General features: G+C 42.0%; 1 protein-coding gene across 1 annotated transcript in view; it reads right to left on the bottom strand.

Moving 5' to 3' along the window:
- Positions 1-11,646: 11,646 nt before the first annotated feature.
- Positions 11,647-19,692, bottom strand: part of PTN (pleiotrophin) — a 127,159-nt gene continuing 119,113 nt past the window's right edge. The window contains exon 5 of the mRNA XM_090043317.1: positions 11,647-18,942. Coding sequence (XP_089899443.1) covers positions 18,890-18,942 — 53 coding nt within the window. The 3' untranslated portion in view covers positions 11,647-18,889. The remainder of the gene's footprint in view (positions 18,943-19,692) is intronic.

The raw sequence follows: 19,692 nt of genomic DNA, 5'->3' as shown, positions 1-19,692 counted from the left end.
GATCCCAGTTTTGCTGGGATTTAAACATGGCGATTCTTGGGTAGAGGGTCTGGCTTCTCTGCTAAGGTCAGACTGACTGCCCTATTTGGGGCCACTAAGGAATTTTACCCCATGGTCAGTTTAGTATGGACTGTGGGGAGTTTTCCTTCCTCTGTAAGGGGGCACATGAAAAAAGGGTGGGGGGTGTAGCCCTCTTGGATCTCTTGAACATATTTTAACCCTTGCAACAGCAGGATGTTGGCTGCTGTGGTCCCCCTGCTTTATTTGTGGTAGGTCAGGTTGTTAAATCTTATGGCTGTTTCTGGGTAGACTGTATAGTTTTACTAATAGGTTAGACGAGTGGTGCTCAACCACTGGCCTGGAGGCCAGATTGATCCCTTGGAGCCATAACATCTGGCCTGCGAATCTCCACATGGGTCAGGAAATTTAGCAGCAGGGGAGGGGTGGCAGGATTAATTGCCATGTGGCTGGATCAGGCCCAGCCTAAGCCATTGTCGTACAGCTGGACCAGAGCTAAGCTGGCCTCTGCCACCCCTGCTGCATGACCAAATCAGGTCTGGGACCCTCTCCCCACTCCAACCCACAGGCAGACCTGGGACCACCTATCTGGCCTGCAGGGCAAAAAGTTTAGGCACCACTGGGTGAGACCAGTAGGTTTAGATAAGGATGATCCTGCCTCAGGCAGGGAGTTGTACTTGTTGACCTCTGGAGGTCCCTTCCAGCCTTACTTTTCTGTGCGTTAAGGGCCTAAGGTCAAGAACCTTTAAAAACACAACATGGCAAACTCTTACCAAAATTAGAAACACCTTTGTGGGATTGTGCCTAAGTCTCCCAGGTAGAGCATCAGACCCATATTTTCCTATGAATCAGGCACAGCGCAGGTTTTTTAAGTACTGAGTAGTGAGCCATGCAAGCTAACTTTTCCAGCCCACCTTAGTAATGTATCTCAGCTCTGACCTAGAAGGAACACCTCCAAAAAAAGCTAGGCTGCTCTGTGAAGACTGCCTGAGAACTGGTCAATTAGTGACAATGGTGTGTGGAGTTCCTGAGATGTGACTGTTTAGGAACTGAACTGAGAATATCCTTCCAGTATTTGGTGCTTCAGAGGCACCAAAGTGAATTGATGGAACACAGTGGGATATGTGATTAAGGAACTCCAGCTGGTGTGGGGGTGGGGGACAGAAGGCATAGTGGGGACCAAAGGAATGGGAACAACTGGGCTCCATGCAGGTGTGATTTGCAAAAGGTGCTGAATAGCTGGGCAGGCTAGGGAACTCAGGAGTTTTGCACATTCAGAAAACCATCTGATAGCCATTACTTCATTTCTTACACCTAACTTCTTTTGTTCATATGAAAGAAACTAATTTTGAATGGATGGTTTCAATTCTCTGACGCAAATTACCACTCCTGCTATCACCAAATCTCATCTATTTCACAAATCTCTGCTGGTGAAGCTTTTTGTTGCCTGATACAAACTTCTAACCAGACAGAGCCCTTCTGAGCAGCCAGGAAAAATTACAGAGGGCTTTACAGATGCTAGAATTAGAGCATCCATAGGAAGTCTTGTAGAAATGCAAAACATGAAAGGGCAAAGCTTAAGGAACAGGAAATCATATAAGCAAACTGCAGCTTCATCCCATAACAGCAAAGGAAACCTGTGCTTGAGATGAGAGATCCTTTGCTGGTGTAAACAGACATAGCTCAGATTGACTTAGATACAGCAGAGGATTGTCACTGGCTGAGGAACCCATCTAAGATTTTGATAGAGCAGGGAAAGAATTATGGAAAACAAAAGTCCCTGGTATAAATTTCAGAAGCAATGAAAGAAGTGTTAAAGTTAGAAATCCCTTCATACACATATAAACAGATATGACATTTACCTGAAAAGTTAAAACCCAATTATTTTCATTAACTTTTGTGGCAATCAAGAGTGTGATCGACAGGCCATAGTACCTAATGGGAGAATGGCACAACCTCAAAGCACAGTTCTCATGTGTGATGAGGCTGAATCAATGATGTATTGCACATCTGATAACTCACAAATTAGTAAAGGTGCATTTCCAAGGTAACTGTACTCTGGGTAAGGAAATGACAAGTAAAAATCAATAATAATAATACAAAAATCAAAATTGCTAATAGGCTGCTTATGCACTACAGCTCACACAGCATTGCTTGGACAGACTGGCCTCTGTGCTAGTTTTCTTGCATAACAGAATGGAGATGACATGTTTTGATGCACAGATTGTTTCTCTCTTTTCTCTGAGGTGGTTGAAAGTGCAAAAGGCCTTGCAGAACTGGCATGTGGGATGTCCCCCAAGAAATCTCTGGAGCTGTGCAAAGTGTGTATATCTGGTGTCTTCATGACTCCATTTAGGTTCTTGGCTTCTGTGGTGCTCCCAGGCTTTGTTCAGGTCTCTACTGCTAAGAAGACAAATCATCCAGACATGGTGAAAAAATCAAATGGAAATGAAGAATGGGGTAGGACATGGAGATTCTGATTTCTATACACACCAGTATCCCAATGCACACTAACAACAGACACAGCAAGAGGCATTGTACCAATACAAATCAAGAAGATGAAGCCTGACCCACAACTGTCAGGCTGTGGCCTTAAATTCATGTGATGGCCTGCCCGGTATAGGTGCCCATTCCAGTTTGCCACTATGCAGCAGAAGACTTTGGGCAGGGGAGTGCCACAGATGCCAATTATTATTGTAAATCTACCCTTACACAATTTCTCTCTCCCCACCCCACCCCCGATGTCTTGTATACCACTGGTGAGTAGTTTGCTGTTCTGTAATGTAGGAAAGCAGGAGTTCAAATCCTCTCAAGGGAAGGTGGACCTGAAACCTGAGTTGCCCTCTGATGGGTAGGTGCCTTAACAGGCAAAAGATAGGCAGTGCCACGTTGGTTTCAGTTGGGTATCAAACAGCTGCTCATTGGTCAACTGCAGTTTTAGGTAGTTAGGCAGCATTTCTGTGTGTCAGCAGCAAAGCTGAATCAAAGGAGAGTGCAAATGGATTCAGACCCTCTTAGGAAGTAGTTAATTGTTGCCAAGGATGTGCAGCAGGAACACACTTAGGCTATGAACAGACATGGCATTTATAAAGCTTTAAGTGACTTTAAAGTGCTATAGAAATGCACAGACAAATGATGCAAATAATTCCCAGAGAACAATAAACTCAGACTATTAAAAGTGATGCTGGATAAAACTGAGTTAACTGTAGCTCTTTACAGTTAAATACCTCAAATCATGTTTTTCTTCCCCACCAAAGCGTAATAGAGAGCTGGACAGCCCCCCAGCATTCCACAATGCATTGCTTATCACCAATCCACCCCCTGCCACAACCTCCCCAAAGTGGCCTCTTTGTAAGATCCTCCCAGATCTACTGCTTTGGGGTCAAACATCCAGCAACACATGACCTATACTTCTAAAGTGAGGCTTGCTACCAGCGAACTTGGCCAGTCCACTTCTGACACCAGTATCCACATCATTGTTGTGGACACATTCAATACCAAGAAACCTAAGGTGGAGTACCTCCAATTCATTGATAAAGATGTTAAAGAGAACAGATCCAATGACGGAGCCTTGGGGGACCCCACTGGTCACAGAGCACCATGATGATTCACTTCCATTGACTACCACTCTCTGGGTCCAACCTCTGAGCCAGTTCCCCAGCTATCGGACTGTGATGTAGCCAAGGCCACAGTTGGCCAATTTTTCCATGAGAAGATCATGGGACACCAGTTTCATTGATTAATCTGGCTTTTTCAAAGTCCAGATATATGATGTCAATCTCTTCTCCTTTGTCCAGGTGATTTGTCATAGAAGGAGATGAGATTGGTCAGGCAAGACCTACCCGCAGCAAGCTCATGCTGGCTGTCCTTCATGATGTTGCCATCAGCCAGTTTGTCAAGTATGGTCTCTTTGATAATTTTTCCCAGAATCTTTCTGGGAACTGAGGCCAAGCTGATTGGTCTGTAGTTCCCCAGATCTACTTTCTTCTCTTTCTTGAAGATGGGCACCATGTTGGCCTTTTTCCAATCTCCAGGTACTTCACCTGACCAACAGGAGTTTTCACATATCTTTGCCAGTGGCTGAGCTATGACTCCTGCCATCTCCTTAAGTACTCTGGGGTGCAATCTGTCAGGACCAGCTAACTTGAAAGTGTCCAGCCTCTCAAGGTGTTCCTTTACAAGGTCTACACTGATGCTGGGTGATTCTGGTTATTATATTACATAATTCAGGTTATTATATGAGGTGAAGAAAAATGTTATTGGATGACCTGGATGCTTAAGCACTGCCCAAGTATCACTTGAGTGTCCTAGATGTTAAGTAGAATTTTAGCCACAATGCACAAACACATGTCAGTTCGTGCAGGACTGAAGCCTAGGTTCTTTGTATTACATCATGAATCAAAGGCACTCTATCTGTTAAGACAGTATGTTTCATATACTGAAGCTAGCCACACCCCTTCCCAGGTCAGAACAAACCCATGTAAGAATACCAGCCTCAGAGTACACTAGAGGGATTCCTTACCTACCTCCCCCATATCTGTCTCCTATCTGTTAGTGATACCCTGGTGAGGGTACCAGTTGTGACTGAGTTCAGGCCCTCTACACATAAAAGCATGAGCCTCTCTTATACTGAGCTAAGGTCAAGGTCCAATGGGAGTAGAGGACCCAAACTTCTATGGGTACTCCTACACTGAGCCCTCAGTGTGACTTAAAAAATAAAAGAAATAACATCACTGTATAACCCTCATGAATCCTCCATTCACCCAGGAAATCATATGGGGCACATCTACACGTGCAACGAATGCAACTGAATATACTCTGGTTCAATTTGAGTTAGAGTAAGCTAATCCCAGCATCACCATCTACATGTGTGTTTAAGCACAGTAATTTACTGCACTGCCAAATACCACTTGTATCTAACAGGACTATCTGGCAGTGCAGAAAATTAATCTACTGCACCCTAATTGCTGGATATGTATAGATGGTGATGCTTTACTGGGCATCAAATTAGTCTGCTGTGCAGTAAAGTGTCTCATGTAGATGCTCCCATGAACCCTTATGCATCAACCTGATGCATAAGATTATTGTGGCCACACTATCCATGAAGCGAAGCCAGACCAGGTTCCCCTGCACCTCATTTGCACATAATTTTTTGGAGTATACCAGGACTTGTGACAAGAACATATGGTTCCAGTAAAGAGTGGGGGCTATTTAGCACACAGTGTGGAGGCATATCTGGAATGCACACAAATGCTGAGCTGATGTGTACAAATGGTGGGTCCTGGTACAAAAAAAGGATAAGAACCATTGCTCTAGCTAAAGGGCTTTTCATCCTAGCTGGGTATCAATGACCAGTTTTACGGGACAGGCTTTTTACTTTATTCTCTCCTCATAGCAGGCACAGTTCCACACTGGGGGGGTTTCACCCAATCAGAGTGCCCAAAGAAACTTTGTCTCAGCATATGTACAAGACAGCTAAATTAACATATTGTTATGCCGCTAGTAGGATGGAACCTCATTGCAGCTAGTAGGCATAACCATTGCCCTTTATTTAGGATTAATGGACGAAAAAGGCAAGGTACTTCAAGGAATAAAGAGACTGTATTATGAGTGGTGACTCCTATTGCTTCAGAGGCTTGAAAGAATCTAAGGACAATCTCAACCATGTGACCCAAAGGTTTGCTCTAGGGACTGAAACAGCAAACATGAAGGGTGATACACTGATCAGTGGAGCTGTCATAGAAAGTTAGGGTTGAAAAGACCTCAGGAGATCATCAAGTCCAACCCCCTGTTCAAAGCAGGACCATCCACAGCTATATCATCCCAGCAAAGTCTTTGTCTAGCCAGGTCTCAAACACTTCCAAGGATGGAGATTCCACAACCTTTCAGAATAACCTGTGCCAGTGCTTTGCTACCCTCCTCATGAAAAAGTGTTTCCTAACATCTAACCTAAACTTCCCTTGCTGAAACTTGATACAATTGCTCTTTGTTCTGTCATCTGCCACCACTGAGAACAGTCCAGCTTCATGCTTTTTGGAAACCCCTTCAGGTAGTTGAGGGCTGCTATTGAATCTCCTCTCAGTCTTCTCTTCTCCAGCTTGCTCAGCCTCTCCTCAAAAGTCATGTGCCCCAGCCCCCAAATCATTGTGTTGCCCTCTACTGGCCTCTCTCCAGCTTCTCTACATCCTTTCTGTAATGTGGGGCTCAAAACTGAATACAGTGCTCCAGATGAGGCCTCACAAGTGGAGAATATAGGGGAATAATATCTTCCCTTGATCTTCTGGCAACCCTTCATTTTTGTTGCCTTCCACTGGACTCTTTCCAATTTGTCCATACCCTTTCTGTAGTGGAGGGCCCAAACTGGACACAGTACTGAAGAGAGGGGAATAATCACTTCCCTTCATCTGCTGGCAACACTCCTACCAATGCAGCCCAGTACGCTGTTAGCCTTCTTCATAACAAGGGAACAATTATGGCTCATATTCAGCTTATTGTCCACTGTGACCCCCAGGTACTTTTCTGCAGAGCTGTTGCTTAGCCAGTTAATCCCCAGCCGGTACTGGTACATGGGATTCTTTCATCCTAAGTGCAGGATTTTGCACTTGTCCTTGTTGAACATCATGAGATTTCTTTTGGTCCAATCCTCTAATTTGTCTAAGTCTCTCTGAATCCTAGCCCTATGCTCCAGTATATCTACTCTCCACAACTTGGTGTCATCTGCAAACTTGCTGAGGGTCCACTCCATCCCATCTTAGTTTCATCGTTGGTAGGGTCGGAAGGGACCTGAGCAGATCATCAAGTCCAATCCCCTGCTATGGGCAGAAAAGGATGCTGAGCTCAAACGACCCGAGACAGGTGATTATCTAGCCTCTTTTTGAAGACCCCTATGGTATGAGCCAGCACTACTTCACTTGGTAGTTGGTTCCAGCTCCTGACTGTGAAGTAGTGCCTCCTGATATCTAGCCTGAATCTACTCTTAGTCAACTTATGGTTGTTATTCCTTGTTACTCCCAGTAGTGCTTGGGAGAACGCTGGTCCTTCTTGGCCATTTTGTTGACAGCCACCAGGTCCCCTCTCAGCCTTCTCCTGTGGAGGCTGAACAGATTCAGGTTCCGTAGCCTCTGTTCATATGGCCTGCCTTGCTGGCCCCTGATCATGCAAGTGGCCCTCCTCTGGACCCTCTTGATCTTCCAAGTTGTTAATGAAGATATTGAACAAAACTGGCCTCAGGACCAACTCTTGGGGCACTCCACTTAAGGCCACCTGCCAACTAGACATGAAGCCATTGATTAATACCCATTGAGCCCAATGATCATTCTGATCATCCAGGGCCTTTCCCAACTGCCATGAGTTTTCAAAGATGATGATAGCCAGTGACTCTGCAATCATATCAGCCAACTCCCTCAGCACCATCAGGTGCATCCCATCCAGCCCCATGGACTTATACATATCCAATTTTCTGAAACAGTTCCCTAACCTGTTCTTTTGCCAGTGCTGGCTGTTCACCTCTTCCAAAAACTCTGCTGCCAGGTGCTGTAGTCTGGGAGCTGACCTTGCCTGTGAAGGCCAAGGTAAAAAAGGCACTATTTCAGGCTTTTCCAAATCTGTTCCTAGGTTGCTTCCCCCATTCAGTAAGGGACCCACACTTTACCTTTCTCTTGTTGCTGACATACTTTTACCTTTTATATGGTCACCTTTTACATCCCTTGCTAACTACAGCTACAACTGCGCTTTGGCCATCCTGATTTCCTCCCTGGATTCCCCAGCAATACTTTTGGACTCCTCCCTAGTTGTTTGTCCAAGTTTCCATTTCTTGTATGCTTCCTTTTTGTGTTTTAGCTCACTGAAGAGTTCCCTGCTAAGCCAAGCTGGGCTTCCTGCACATTGGAATGGTTCATTCCTCAGTAAGGTTTTTTTTAAAGTACGGCCAGCTCTCCTGGACTTCTCTCCTCCTCACACTGGCTTCCTCAGGGAATCCTTTCCATCAATTCCCTGAGGGAGTCTAAGTCTGCTTTTCTAAAATCCAGGGTCCTTACTCTGCTGCTCTCCTTCCTTCCTTTCCTCAGGATCCTGAATTCAGTCATCTCATGGTCACTGCTGCCCAAGTTTCCATCTACTTCTATATTCCCCACCAATTCTTCCCTGAGCAACAAGAAAAACACAGTGCCTAATTGGCCACTCCAGCACCTGCACCAGGATGTTGCCCCCAACACTCCAAAAACTTCCTAGATTGCCTGTGCACTGCTGTATTGCCCTCCCAGAAGATGTCAGGGTGACTGAAGTCCCCTATGAGAACCAGGGCCTGTTATCAGGAGATTTCTGCTAGCTGTTTGAAGAAAGCCTCATCCACCTCATCATCCTGGTCTGGTGGTTTTTAGTAGACCCCCCACCATGACATCACCCTTGTTGCTCTCCTCCCTGACCCGAACCCAGAGACTTTCCACAAGCCTATCTCCAGTTTCATATTGGAACTCTGAACAATTATAAAATAGGGCTGTACAAAATTTTGCCCGGCGTTTCATTTCGAAGCTGCTTTGATGCATTTCAAGCTTGAAACTCTGAAAGCGAAACGAAACAAAAGCCTTTGAAACAGCTTCAAAACAAAACAAGGACTTACTGGCTTCAGCACCAGTCCCAGCCGGCAGCAGCCAGCTTATCTTATCCAGCAGGCAGATCAGGGGGCACACACCCTCAGGAGGACTCCGGCACAACCCCCACAGCCCTCCCAGGGATGTGGGCAAGCCCCTGATCTGCCTGCCTGCTGCATTTTACGATTCCCTATTATATCCTATGGGCCAAACAGTGAAACAGTTTCGATGAAACAAAATGTAACAGTGATTTCAAAATTAAACAAAACTTGAAACGAAACACTGTTCCGTCAAAATGGAAGTCAAAGCGGGACGATGATGTTTCGCACAACCTTATTATACAGCACTTTACATAAAGTGCAATTCCTCCTCCTCTTGTCTCCTCCCTGTCCATCCTGTGTCTGTACCTCTCTGTGTGAGGAAGAAACAAAGTCTGTATTGAAAATATAATTGATCTAGAAATTGAGCATTTTTCATTTACTAATAGATGGTTCGATTTCAACTGCTTATACAAAAACTATCCAAAGTTCAGAATGTGCAAAGAATCTGCTCTTAATTTTTCAATCAGTTTTAGTTATGTATGTATCTGTGCTTTCCTCATAAACTTATGGCCGGTATCTGATCATTTTTTCATATATTCATATACTTCAGGAACATTGTGATTATTTAAGGTCTCTCTCTCTCTCTCTCTCTCTCTCTCTCTCTCTCTCTCTCTCTATATATATATATATATATATATATATATATCTTACTATTTTTGTGCTAGCTATATATTCAGTAATTTGGACTTTTCTATTAACTTTGCTAATAGCAGTTTTATTTGTTCTGTGTTTTGCAGATGTAGCATCTATTCTTTTATCCACAAATATTGTGGATATGGTCTTTAAATAGAGCACAGAATTTGGCACTGTCAGAATTCTGCTTCAGTTTGTCCATTATCCTGCCTCTGGCTCCTGGTTTCCAAAGGTCATCCTTTCCTTCCCTTAGAAACTGGTCCATTTTGCAATGTTACAATAGGGAAGGTCAGGGAGTGAGTTCATTTCTGCTCTCAGTAGCAATCAGTTGTTGCCCTGAAACATCAGCTTAGGTAACCCCTTGTAGAGTGAATGTATGTGTGAGAATATGTGAAAGAGTGAAAAAGATTTCATTCTGTTCCACACAACGGGGAAGATGAATTGCTCTAGTCTCCCAGTTAGAAAAAAATGACTTAATCTCAAACTTGAGCACTTTACCATACTTCAGTCCTCCATTTGTTGGCCAAGTGACATAAATGGAACTTTTCAAGCACATAAATGGAACTGGGACCATGTTTGGTTTGAGGATGCAGCTGAGATGCCTTTAGGCACATGAACCATATAACCAACTGGTGTGTGTATATTACAAGTCCTTCTCTGTGCCAATCTGCAGAACCCACAAGCTTTCTTATAGCCTTGGCTCTTTACCTCAAACTGTCCCAGTTCAGACTTTTAGCTCTGGACATACCCCAGTTCAGTTCTCCATGTTAGCCACAAGGTAGTCTTTACACACAGATTCTCTTTACCTTAGCCTGTATGAGACCAAATTTTATAACTGATCAGCAATAAAACCAATCACCTACCATCTTTGACTAAATTTATCATTGACTTCTGGTCTCAATTGCTACTGGATAGTATTAATATATTGATTTCGCTACGAGAGTAGAAAGCAGTATCTGGAGATGCATAGCAAAGCATTATAAAGCATGTAAAAGGTACAGTGCCCATTATATATATGTATCAAGACCTCCATATGCTAATCTAGCAACATAAAGAAGTCTCTAAGAGACAGAAAAGTGGTCCACAGACAATATCTTCTAGACAGAAGGGCACCCCACTACTGTGGAAGTGGCATAAACGTTCTTCCCCAGGCCAGTTCCTGGCTCAGTTGGCATGTTGAATACACAGAAGGCTTGTGACTGCAGTACCCTGCTAAGAGGGATATGGAAAGATAAGCATGAATTAGAGGAGTCTCAAGACTACTGGCACCTACACACAAGGTCAGATAGTTCCTAAACATTCCCAGAATACAACAAACACAAAAGTAGCTTAAGGCACTGAAAACACCTCACTGCTCCCCATCTTACAGTATAAATATTAACCAGGTGGATTATGGTAAAGAAATTCAGGCTGCATAAATAAATAAGGGTTGGTAGCTGGTTTTCTTTGCCAGTGGTCAGCTTTGGCTTGCCAACGCCATTAATAATTTGAGGAATGAACTGGCAGTTTTCATAGAAGTAATCTATTTTCTTCCAAACAATTCTAGAAGCTAATTTTCCTAGTGCTATAGCCAATATGGATTATCTCTGGTCCTGTCATGTAAGAGTTGTTCTGAAATATTCTGTTTATTAGTTATTTTTAGAGAAAATGGGAAAACAAAACACCAAGGAAAAGGGATCAGGTAAAGGGAAAGAGGATAGAGAGAAAAGGAAAAAGGGAGGAAGAGACAGGCAATCATCACATTCATACCTCTTCTTTGTTCTTCAATGGAAATAATAATCTCTGATCTGTTCTTTGATGCCCAGTTGTTTCCCCTTACTACTAGCACCACTGTATTTAAGGGATTGGACATAGCATAGCAAGGTCTGAGGGGACTTTATTCCTGGGATGAATAAATGCATGATAGTCTCATTTGAGAAAATGGAAAATATGATTCCAGAACTCCTCTCCAACAATGTACCTTTGTGATAGCATTATAGAGGATTATGTGAATGTACTAATGTAGCATGTCATCTTTATGGCAGTGGGGCAGGGTGGCATTTTTAAAAAGATGGACTTTATTCCAGAAGCCCATGACTACAAAGAAGCTGCCACTTTCTACTAGGGCTCTGGCTTAATGGTCCGTTTTGTTGGTGTAAATAAAAACTGCTTCTGAGTTGATACAAAACCAGGTCATTATGCATGCAACACCCATGTCTGACATAAAACTGATACCACAAACAACGACTCCTAAGAACCTTTGGAGTTCTTTCAGGAGATTTTTAAGAGTCCCCTATTGTTCCAAAAACCAGATGATGACAACACACCACTGTGTATTAGTTTATTTAACTTCTTTATCTCCACTAAGAGCAAGTAAATTATGTTGATACAATTGGTAACCATATACATTCTCTAGGACCTCCCAGAGTCCTGGATAGCTAAGGGAAACATTAAGGGCTGTTACAGGATTAATGCTTTCATTCTATAATGTGTATATATGGCTTTCATACAAACTTTAAAAAAAAACCAAAAAGGTAACACACAGCTAGCTTACAAAATCAATATACAAACCAAAAAATGAGGAAAGAAAATGAAAACAACCCATAATAACCCATGTAAAGACATCATATAGAGCTGTAAGTTTTAATAGATATATACAGAATTAGAAATTCAATGAGCACAATATTCAGCCTTTATTTGATATTTCAACTTTTATTCCTTACTGTGTTTTTAACACCAAAATTACACGTATAGAGAAGTTTTTCTATTATTTTATTTGCAGCAACTTAAATCCTTTTCTCCCCCAGGTGTGTGTGTTAAAACTCTAGTGAATCAATTCCTCTCCTATGATGTTTGCAGTAAAGACTAAGGAGGCCACTGTAGTTTCCCCTTTACTTGGTGGTGGTAGAACATTATTCTGATGCAGAGATTTTAGCCATTGCTTTGAAATATGTTTTGAATTCTCTCAACTGCCCACATCCCCCACCCCCCAAAAAGTGATGGGCATGATTCTTCACTGTCATGTATCCTGGGAAATCACTGCACCTACTTTGCATGGGTGTAATTAACAATACAAGAAAAAAAGACCTTTTATTTTTCCTAAAATGCTGCTACAATATTTTTTTTGGAGAGGCACATTGAGCCATGCATCCATTTTTTGCTGTTATGTGCTTACTTAGTCATATTGTCAATAGCCGATTTCTAGCTCTAAGCAGCAACACTAGGTTGCTTGTTCTGCTTAAGACCTCTCAATGTCCAAGACAATCTCTGGAGGCCAAAGCCATTCCTTTCAAACAATAAAAGTCTAAATGAACCACATAATTGCAATATTGGAAGTGCAATGACCCACTGGGGGAAGCTAGATGGTATCCAGTTACTAGGCAGATTATGATGAGGGATTTTAGGACAAGTAATTAATTAGGAAGATAGCTATGGGTATGAAGCCTGGCACAGGCTGTAAATTCTCCAGCTTTCCTCATGGAATTGGATGCAGGAGCCTTCTCTACGCAAGTCTGAACCTTGAAGAACCTTTTGAAGCGTCTTCAGAAAATTTTATCTTGGGTCATCATCAAAGATGGAAAATAAGCAATTGCATTTGAAAACGGGGACTTCTTTACCAACTGTTTAATGAGAGAATCGTGAGCATACTCATACCATAGGCAGCTCGTTCAGCCTTCAAGGAGCCGTGGGCTGGAAGAATTGTGTATGCAGATCTGTTCTTCACTTGATGGAGCTCCACAGTCAAATGTAGAACAGAAAGCCAGTGCTAAAGAGCCAGTTCAACCCTCCAAAGAGGGGAAATAGTGAAGAATATACTAGGGCATTTCAGCTTTTCTCTGGAACAAATAGATTGTCAAATGTGTTTGGGGTTAGAATGAAAGAGACAGAGGACAAAGCTGAAGGTTTTGGAATATGCATGGAAGGAAGGTAGTAGTAGAAGGATGAGAGCTTTGGGATTACTCACAGTCACCCTGGCATTACAAACAGGATCCCAAGCTTTCAGCTAGTAGAAGCAAGAGGTCCAGATCATTTCCAAATCCAAATTTAAAAGTACATGAATGACTAATGATTTATTTTGCTCTCCCCTGATTGGCTCAGTTCTCTGTCTGGGTCTAAAGGTCTACCCTTCCCCCCACACCACCCACTCACACTTTAACTTGACTGCTTGCGATGCAGTCTTCTCTACTGATTTCCCAGCTTAATCTGTTTTTGAGGATGTTTTTGATCACACTGTAAGCTCTAATTTTTCTTTGTATTGAATATGTTTTCAGTCCACTAGGAAGCCACCAATTAGAGAAACCCTTTGATTAGAAAGACTAACAGAAGCCCATCTTCCCACAGAATTTGGAAACCCACCTTCTCTTTTTTTAGTGTCATTATTTTTCAACTTAATGTTGTACATATCTTATTAAATGGATATGAAAATCAACCTGATCACAAGATCCCACAATTCTTTGTCTCTCAGGAAGAAACAGGGAGCAAGGTTTAGTTGTGGGCATCCGTTCCTGGTACTGGGAGGAGTAGGTTGCTCACGCAGGTCACACATGAATCTCTCTTACCACCAGCATCTTGCATGTTCAGCATGAGAACCCCCATCCTGACCTTCAGAACATTCTCCCAACTTTGGGAGAAAAAGCCTCAGTAATGCATTCAAAACCCTGGGAGGAATTTCTTGGCCAGATCAAAGAGTAAGTCTGAAACACTGATGGAACTTGGAGAGAAATATCCTCCTTTAGACAGGACTACTCCAGATTTATAGGAGACCACCCCTTGGTGGGCTCTGGAAGGACTGAGAGATTTCTGATACCCCTAGCCCCGACCCTCCTTCTCCTCCCTGTATGGTTCTGGGACGTTTGGAACATTTCTGTTTTCTGTTGAAACCTTATCAATATTCACTAAAACCAAACCTTGGCAGGTTTACATAACTGATGTAGTTGCAGAGCGATTCCAGCAGCACCTCAGAAAATACAAACCATGTTATATCATACTCACACATGCCATGCTAAGAACAAAGGAGCATGCTGTTTCCTCCTCAGAGCTTGTAGCCTAATAGAAACCACAGAGGAATCTAAGAGATTGTCAAAGAATTCTCCTAAGCAATAGGAGGATAGATAGATCCACTATGTTCGCCCCCAGTAACTCCCAGATAAACAGCCTGGTTTTCACCACTGCATTACTTGGCTTTTAGAGGGCTGTTTTCACATGGAAAATATTTGTTCTCCCCTGGGTTCATTACCAATTAATGCACCATTGTTTTATTCAAATTGTCCATGACCTGAGGCTAAATGATGAAGGAAAAAATTTCCATCAAGTTGAAAAAAAAAATAGATTAGCATTTCTCTTATTAGTCTTAACCACTTGAATTCTTAAAGCTGAGGAAATGATCATACTACAGCTCCCATCTTTTTATATTCCCTATTAATGTCCAGATCACGGTGAGGAGGAGTGAGGGAGGCTTCCATGTTGTCTGCAGTCCAAATTTGCTTAGTTTCCATATTGGCACCATTGAAACAAAGCATGGAAGCAAAAGTTTCACCCAATTGCCACCTTCCCTGCTCTCTGGAAAGAAAGATATGTGATGGGAGAAATGAACAGAAGGAGCTTGAATAAGGTGCTTCTGAGTTAGCACCCAGCAATTCTTGACCAGGGCCCTCTGAAGCTGTTCCCTGATTAATGATTTATATTGTTCTCAAAATGAAAATAGTGTCCTCCCCTGAAAAAGAAACAGCACCAACAGGAGTGGCACTATAAAAGCAGAAGATGCTGATTGGTGGTGAGACAATGCAAAGTTCAAACAGGAACTCCCTTTCAGCACAGGGTACTTCTATCAAGAGAAATGTCAAACTTGACAGTGGCCTAACCTATTTGAGTCCCTACCATAATATGGGCTTCCCTGAAGTTTTGGGGAGGTGATTCAACACATTAGAGACATAGAGCACAGCTGCCAAAAACCAAAAGGTTTCAGAGTCTAAATTGAAGAATATAAATCCTGGTGTGGGACTCTCACCTAGTAACAGATAATTCTAGCTTATTTCATTAAACTGATTAAAATATGGCTTAATCCCTAAGTGGGATACATTGATTGTTTCAGTAAATTCGGTGCTAGTATGCCAATTTATTCTTGATTTAAACATATTGTGTGTGTGTGTGTGTGTGTGTGTGTGTGTGTGTGTGTGTGTGTGTGTGTGTGTGTGTGTGTGTGTGTGTGTGTAGGAAAGAATCTTTCCTTCTCCTAAAATTATATATATATATATATATATATATACACACACATATATATAATTTTAGGAGAAGGAAAGACATACTTTCCCTCCTTAGCTGGAAGGTAACCATTGTGGAAGCCTCTGTAAGACAATGGGAGATTATAGGATAAAGAAATGAATGGGTAGGATCTGCCAAATGACTCCAGGCAGATGGAGAGAGGATGGATGGAGAGTGAACATGTATTCAGAAACTTTTCTCTGGTTTTGCAATTTAACTTCACTAGAAAAACAGCTGGACCAGTTTTCTAGGTCAGCTCACACCCAGGTGCCTTTTTTTACAGATGACCTGGCTGTTCTGTTTCTTTTGAAAGGTGAGTTGTAACTGTCTTCTCTGGTTTGGCATAATTAGTATGTCTCTTCTCTAACATCATCCAGGCCTCCCTGTGGAATTCTTCTGGCTGATTTGCTAGATATTTTCTTCCCTTTTGTGAAGTACAAAATATTTACTTTGGTTATTGATACCAGTACCGGTATGTATCTGATCTTCTATGGCTGGTGGCACACTGGAAACATTTTCATCGCCCCACATCTTTATTTCCTCCACACCAAGGGATTTTCTGCACTGTTGTCCTGGAGCCGTAAGGATATTTTCATTTTTCCTCTTTAAACTCTGTTGAGGCCCTGCATCACTGCCATCATCCTCTTGATAATGAGGACTCAGTGGGTTTCCTGTAGACCCTGTTAAGATTCTTTTAATCAGCCTGATGGGTTGCTGATCATGTCATGAGGTGACAAGTGAGCACTCCCCAAGGGGCTAAACACATGGTTCTCTTTTCAGTTCTACCTGGTAGAAACAAGGAGCTATGACTATAAAAATCAGCGTACCTGCAGGAACAATCAGGCTGGCTGTCTTTGCTGCATTCTTGACTCTTGAAGCTACCTTGACCACTGGAAACCAAATTTAAAAGCTGTACCAGCTAAATTAGTTCAGTATGTAGACATGACTTTGGCGAGTGAAAAGCTCCTATTCTCCTGTAACCATGTTCTCTCTCAGCAACTGAATCCCCCACTGCTTGTATATCAAACAGTTTCTAACTGTAGGACATGAGGAAGAGCTCCAGAGACATACCGAAGCAGTTCTCAAATTCTGCTCTAAGGCATAGCCAAAAACATCCTCTCTCAGGATATGCCTACAATGCAGTCAATGCACGACTACAGCTCAGATAGCTGCAGCTATTTAGTTGACGCCAGAGGCGTAGCCAAAGGTGGGCCAATTTGCATCTAGGCCCACCAGTCACAGCCTCAGGGTGTGTCAAGTTTAATTAAATATATTAATAGGCTTTTATTTTTGCTCATCTGCTCTAAAGTTGGCCAACCTAAATATCCATTTCAAGCTCAGGTAACAATAACAGTGTAGGCAGAGCACATGGAACTCAGCATGAATTACAGGCAAAATGTCCCCAACGCCAGGCATATACCTGGTTGATAGTCCAGGCAAATATTGGGCTGTTATGGCATTACTGCTCTCAGTACCCAACCTAGTTGATATAAAATGAATTCAAATATGTCCATGTGAATTATACTTGCATATTGACTGCAATGTAGACATAACTTTAGTATAAGCATGAGGAAGGTCTGTCCCGGAGTTTGTTTGGGGTAGGGAGGCATGTGGGTGGTTAGCAAAGGAAAAAATCCTCACTATTTCTGCAAGCTTTGTGAATATAATTCATGTTGTTTGCTTATGCTATGTCTGATGCAGCACCACGGAAATGAGTGGACTTTGGCAGGTTCCCCAACTCTTATGAGATTAGCAGCCTGTTGACCATAGAAATTACGTAGTCCCTCCCTTCTTCTTTTAGTCTGTGATTTTCAAAGCAGAATTCAATGGGATTTGGCCACTGAACTTCCTTTAGCTCCTTTGAAAATGTCAGTCTAAAAGCTGCCGTGTGCGAAAACCAATCCTCTTCCCAATCCACCACATGGTGAGATCTTCAAGGAGCCAGCTGGAGAGCAAATTGGCTCATAAAAAATGGGTCTTTCCCCTGATCTCACAATCATTTTGAATAATGGTCAAAAAGTAAGAAAGAGGACTCCCCTCCCTTCAGAAGCACCTGTTGAAATTGCAGGCAATCAAATTGTTTCCATATAATTTTTCCCCACAACATATTTTTTTGGCTGAACTATTCCAATTTATGGATGAAAACAGAAAACTGTCTTGGTTTTCATTCCCACCTTCCTCTCTCTGTAATGGGAAATGAAAGAGAATAAAAAATTGATTTTGTTTTTATATCTAGCACCTCTCAAATGTTGTTTAATTTTGTGTCAAAACATCAAATAGTCCATGACATTTTTTTACTTTCATTTCTTTAGCTATTTTCTGCTGTAAATACTTTTTTTTTTTTTACCAGTTCTAAGTAAAATCAATAGGAGGTCTTCCATTGACATCAGTGGGAGCTGAGTCAGGCAAAAACAATAATGGAGGTTAAATGTGTAAGGAAAAAAAAGGCTGTTTTCACTGCTGGAAAAAAAACCCAGAATTTCGGGGGGGGGGGGTTGTTAGGATATTTAGATAGAGAAGAAAACATTTTTCTCCATCACCTTGAATTTAATATGAAAACAAAAAGAGAGTTCTGCTGTCATTCTTCTATGAAAAATACTTTCTCATCTTCGGGGTAGGGGAGGAAAATTCAGGACTTTGCTAACCCCACCTTTTTTCTATCAGAGAAAGGAAAATTGCCAGCAGCAGAGACAATGAGATTTTAACCTAGAAATGGTGGCCTTTCACCTGAAGATTGACCAGAAAAAAAAATTCTTACCTGCAAATATCCAAAAATCCCTACCCAGCTGATTATTCACAGAGTTCTCTAGCCATAACAAGAATTTAAAAGATAGAAGGAAAAAGAAAGAAAAATTTGTTTGTTTCTGATCCAAGGCCACAATCCTAAAACATTGCAGCTTTCAGGCAAACACCATTACAACAAAGTTCCATTGACTACAGTTAGGCTCTGTATGCTCAAGCCTTAGCCCATGTGGACTAATTCATAGGATCAAGACCTAATATAAAACTTGAGAAAAAAAATTATTTAAAACCCTCTACATTGTTCAATATAAAATAGAAATACTTTTCTAAAGGAAGTTACAGTTCTTTATTTCAGGCCTCTAAAAACATTGTTAGGGTTATATGTTAAAAATACTAAAGTAAAATAAAAGGAAAAAAAGATTTCTTTGTGTGTGTATTTGTTTGTTTCCTTCTATTGTACCATTAAGCTATAAATAATTTTAGGATAAAATGCCTAGGTGTAAATGAAACTGTTAACTGATCGTGGCTGCTGATGTCCCTTTCTCATGCTGACCAGCTTGGCTTCTATTAATCCAGCATCTTCTCCTGTTTCTTGCCTTCCTTTTTCTTCTTCTTGGGTTCTGTCAAGATGACAACAACAAAATTAGCATCTAAATTCAGCTCAGTAAAACAGTTAGTGCAGAAGCATTTCCCCCTGTGTTCTTGTACACATAAGAGTTATTTTTCTGTCCAGGTTTTTAGGTGGGGGAGAAAGGAGAAATGTATCAAGGGCTAAAGAGGATGTAAAGGGGAGTATCCCTCCAGTTCAGAACTTTTCTAATCTGATCCCCCAGTTCTGTTTGGCATGCGAGGCATTGTCTCAGGGACTTGCTTAGAAAATAAGAAAACAGGAGGCAGCTCCTGGAGTAACCAGGTCATGGCTCAGTGGAGAGCAGGAGGCAAGCTTTGCTCATGGTCACATACACATCCCTCATTTCCTTTCTATTTTACATTATCATTGGTCAGAAAGCTGAATGTGAAAATGACTCTTAAGGAATTATTTCCCTTTTCCAGAAGGTGGAAAGAAAGCCCTCTAGCTTTTCTGACTCTTACTCTGCCAGTATTCCCCCTTTTGGTTCAGGACCAGCATTTAAAATCCAATCAAACCTCAGTAACAGATTCCATGCATCCATTTTTGGTTCAAATCATTATTTTCCAAGGTTTTGTGGGCAAAATCCATGGAGTGTGGGCTGGATATGGCTTATGTTGGGTGAGTAAGGAAATAAGCAGGGCACTGCGAAACAGCACCGTTTCGTTCCAACTTGCATTTTGACGTTTTGATAGAGCAGTGTTTTGTTTTGCATTTTGTTTCAATTTGAAACTGTTGTTCC

This window comes from Crocodylus siamensis, chromosome 4, assembly GCF_052110815.1.
Source record: "Crocodylus siamensis isolate JL-2025a chromosome 4, ASM5211081v1, whole genome shotgun sequence".
NCBI lineage: Eukaryota > Metazoa > Chordata > Crocodylia > Crocodylidae > Crocodylus > Crocodylus siamensis.
This window is presented reverse-complemented; position numbering and strand designations above follow the sequence as displayed.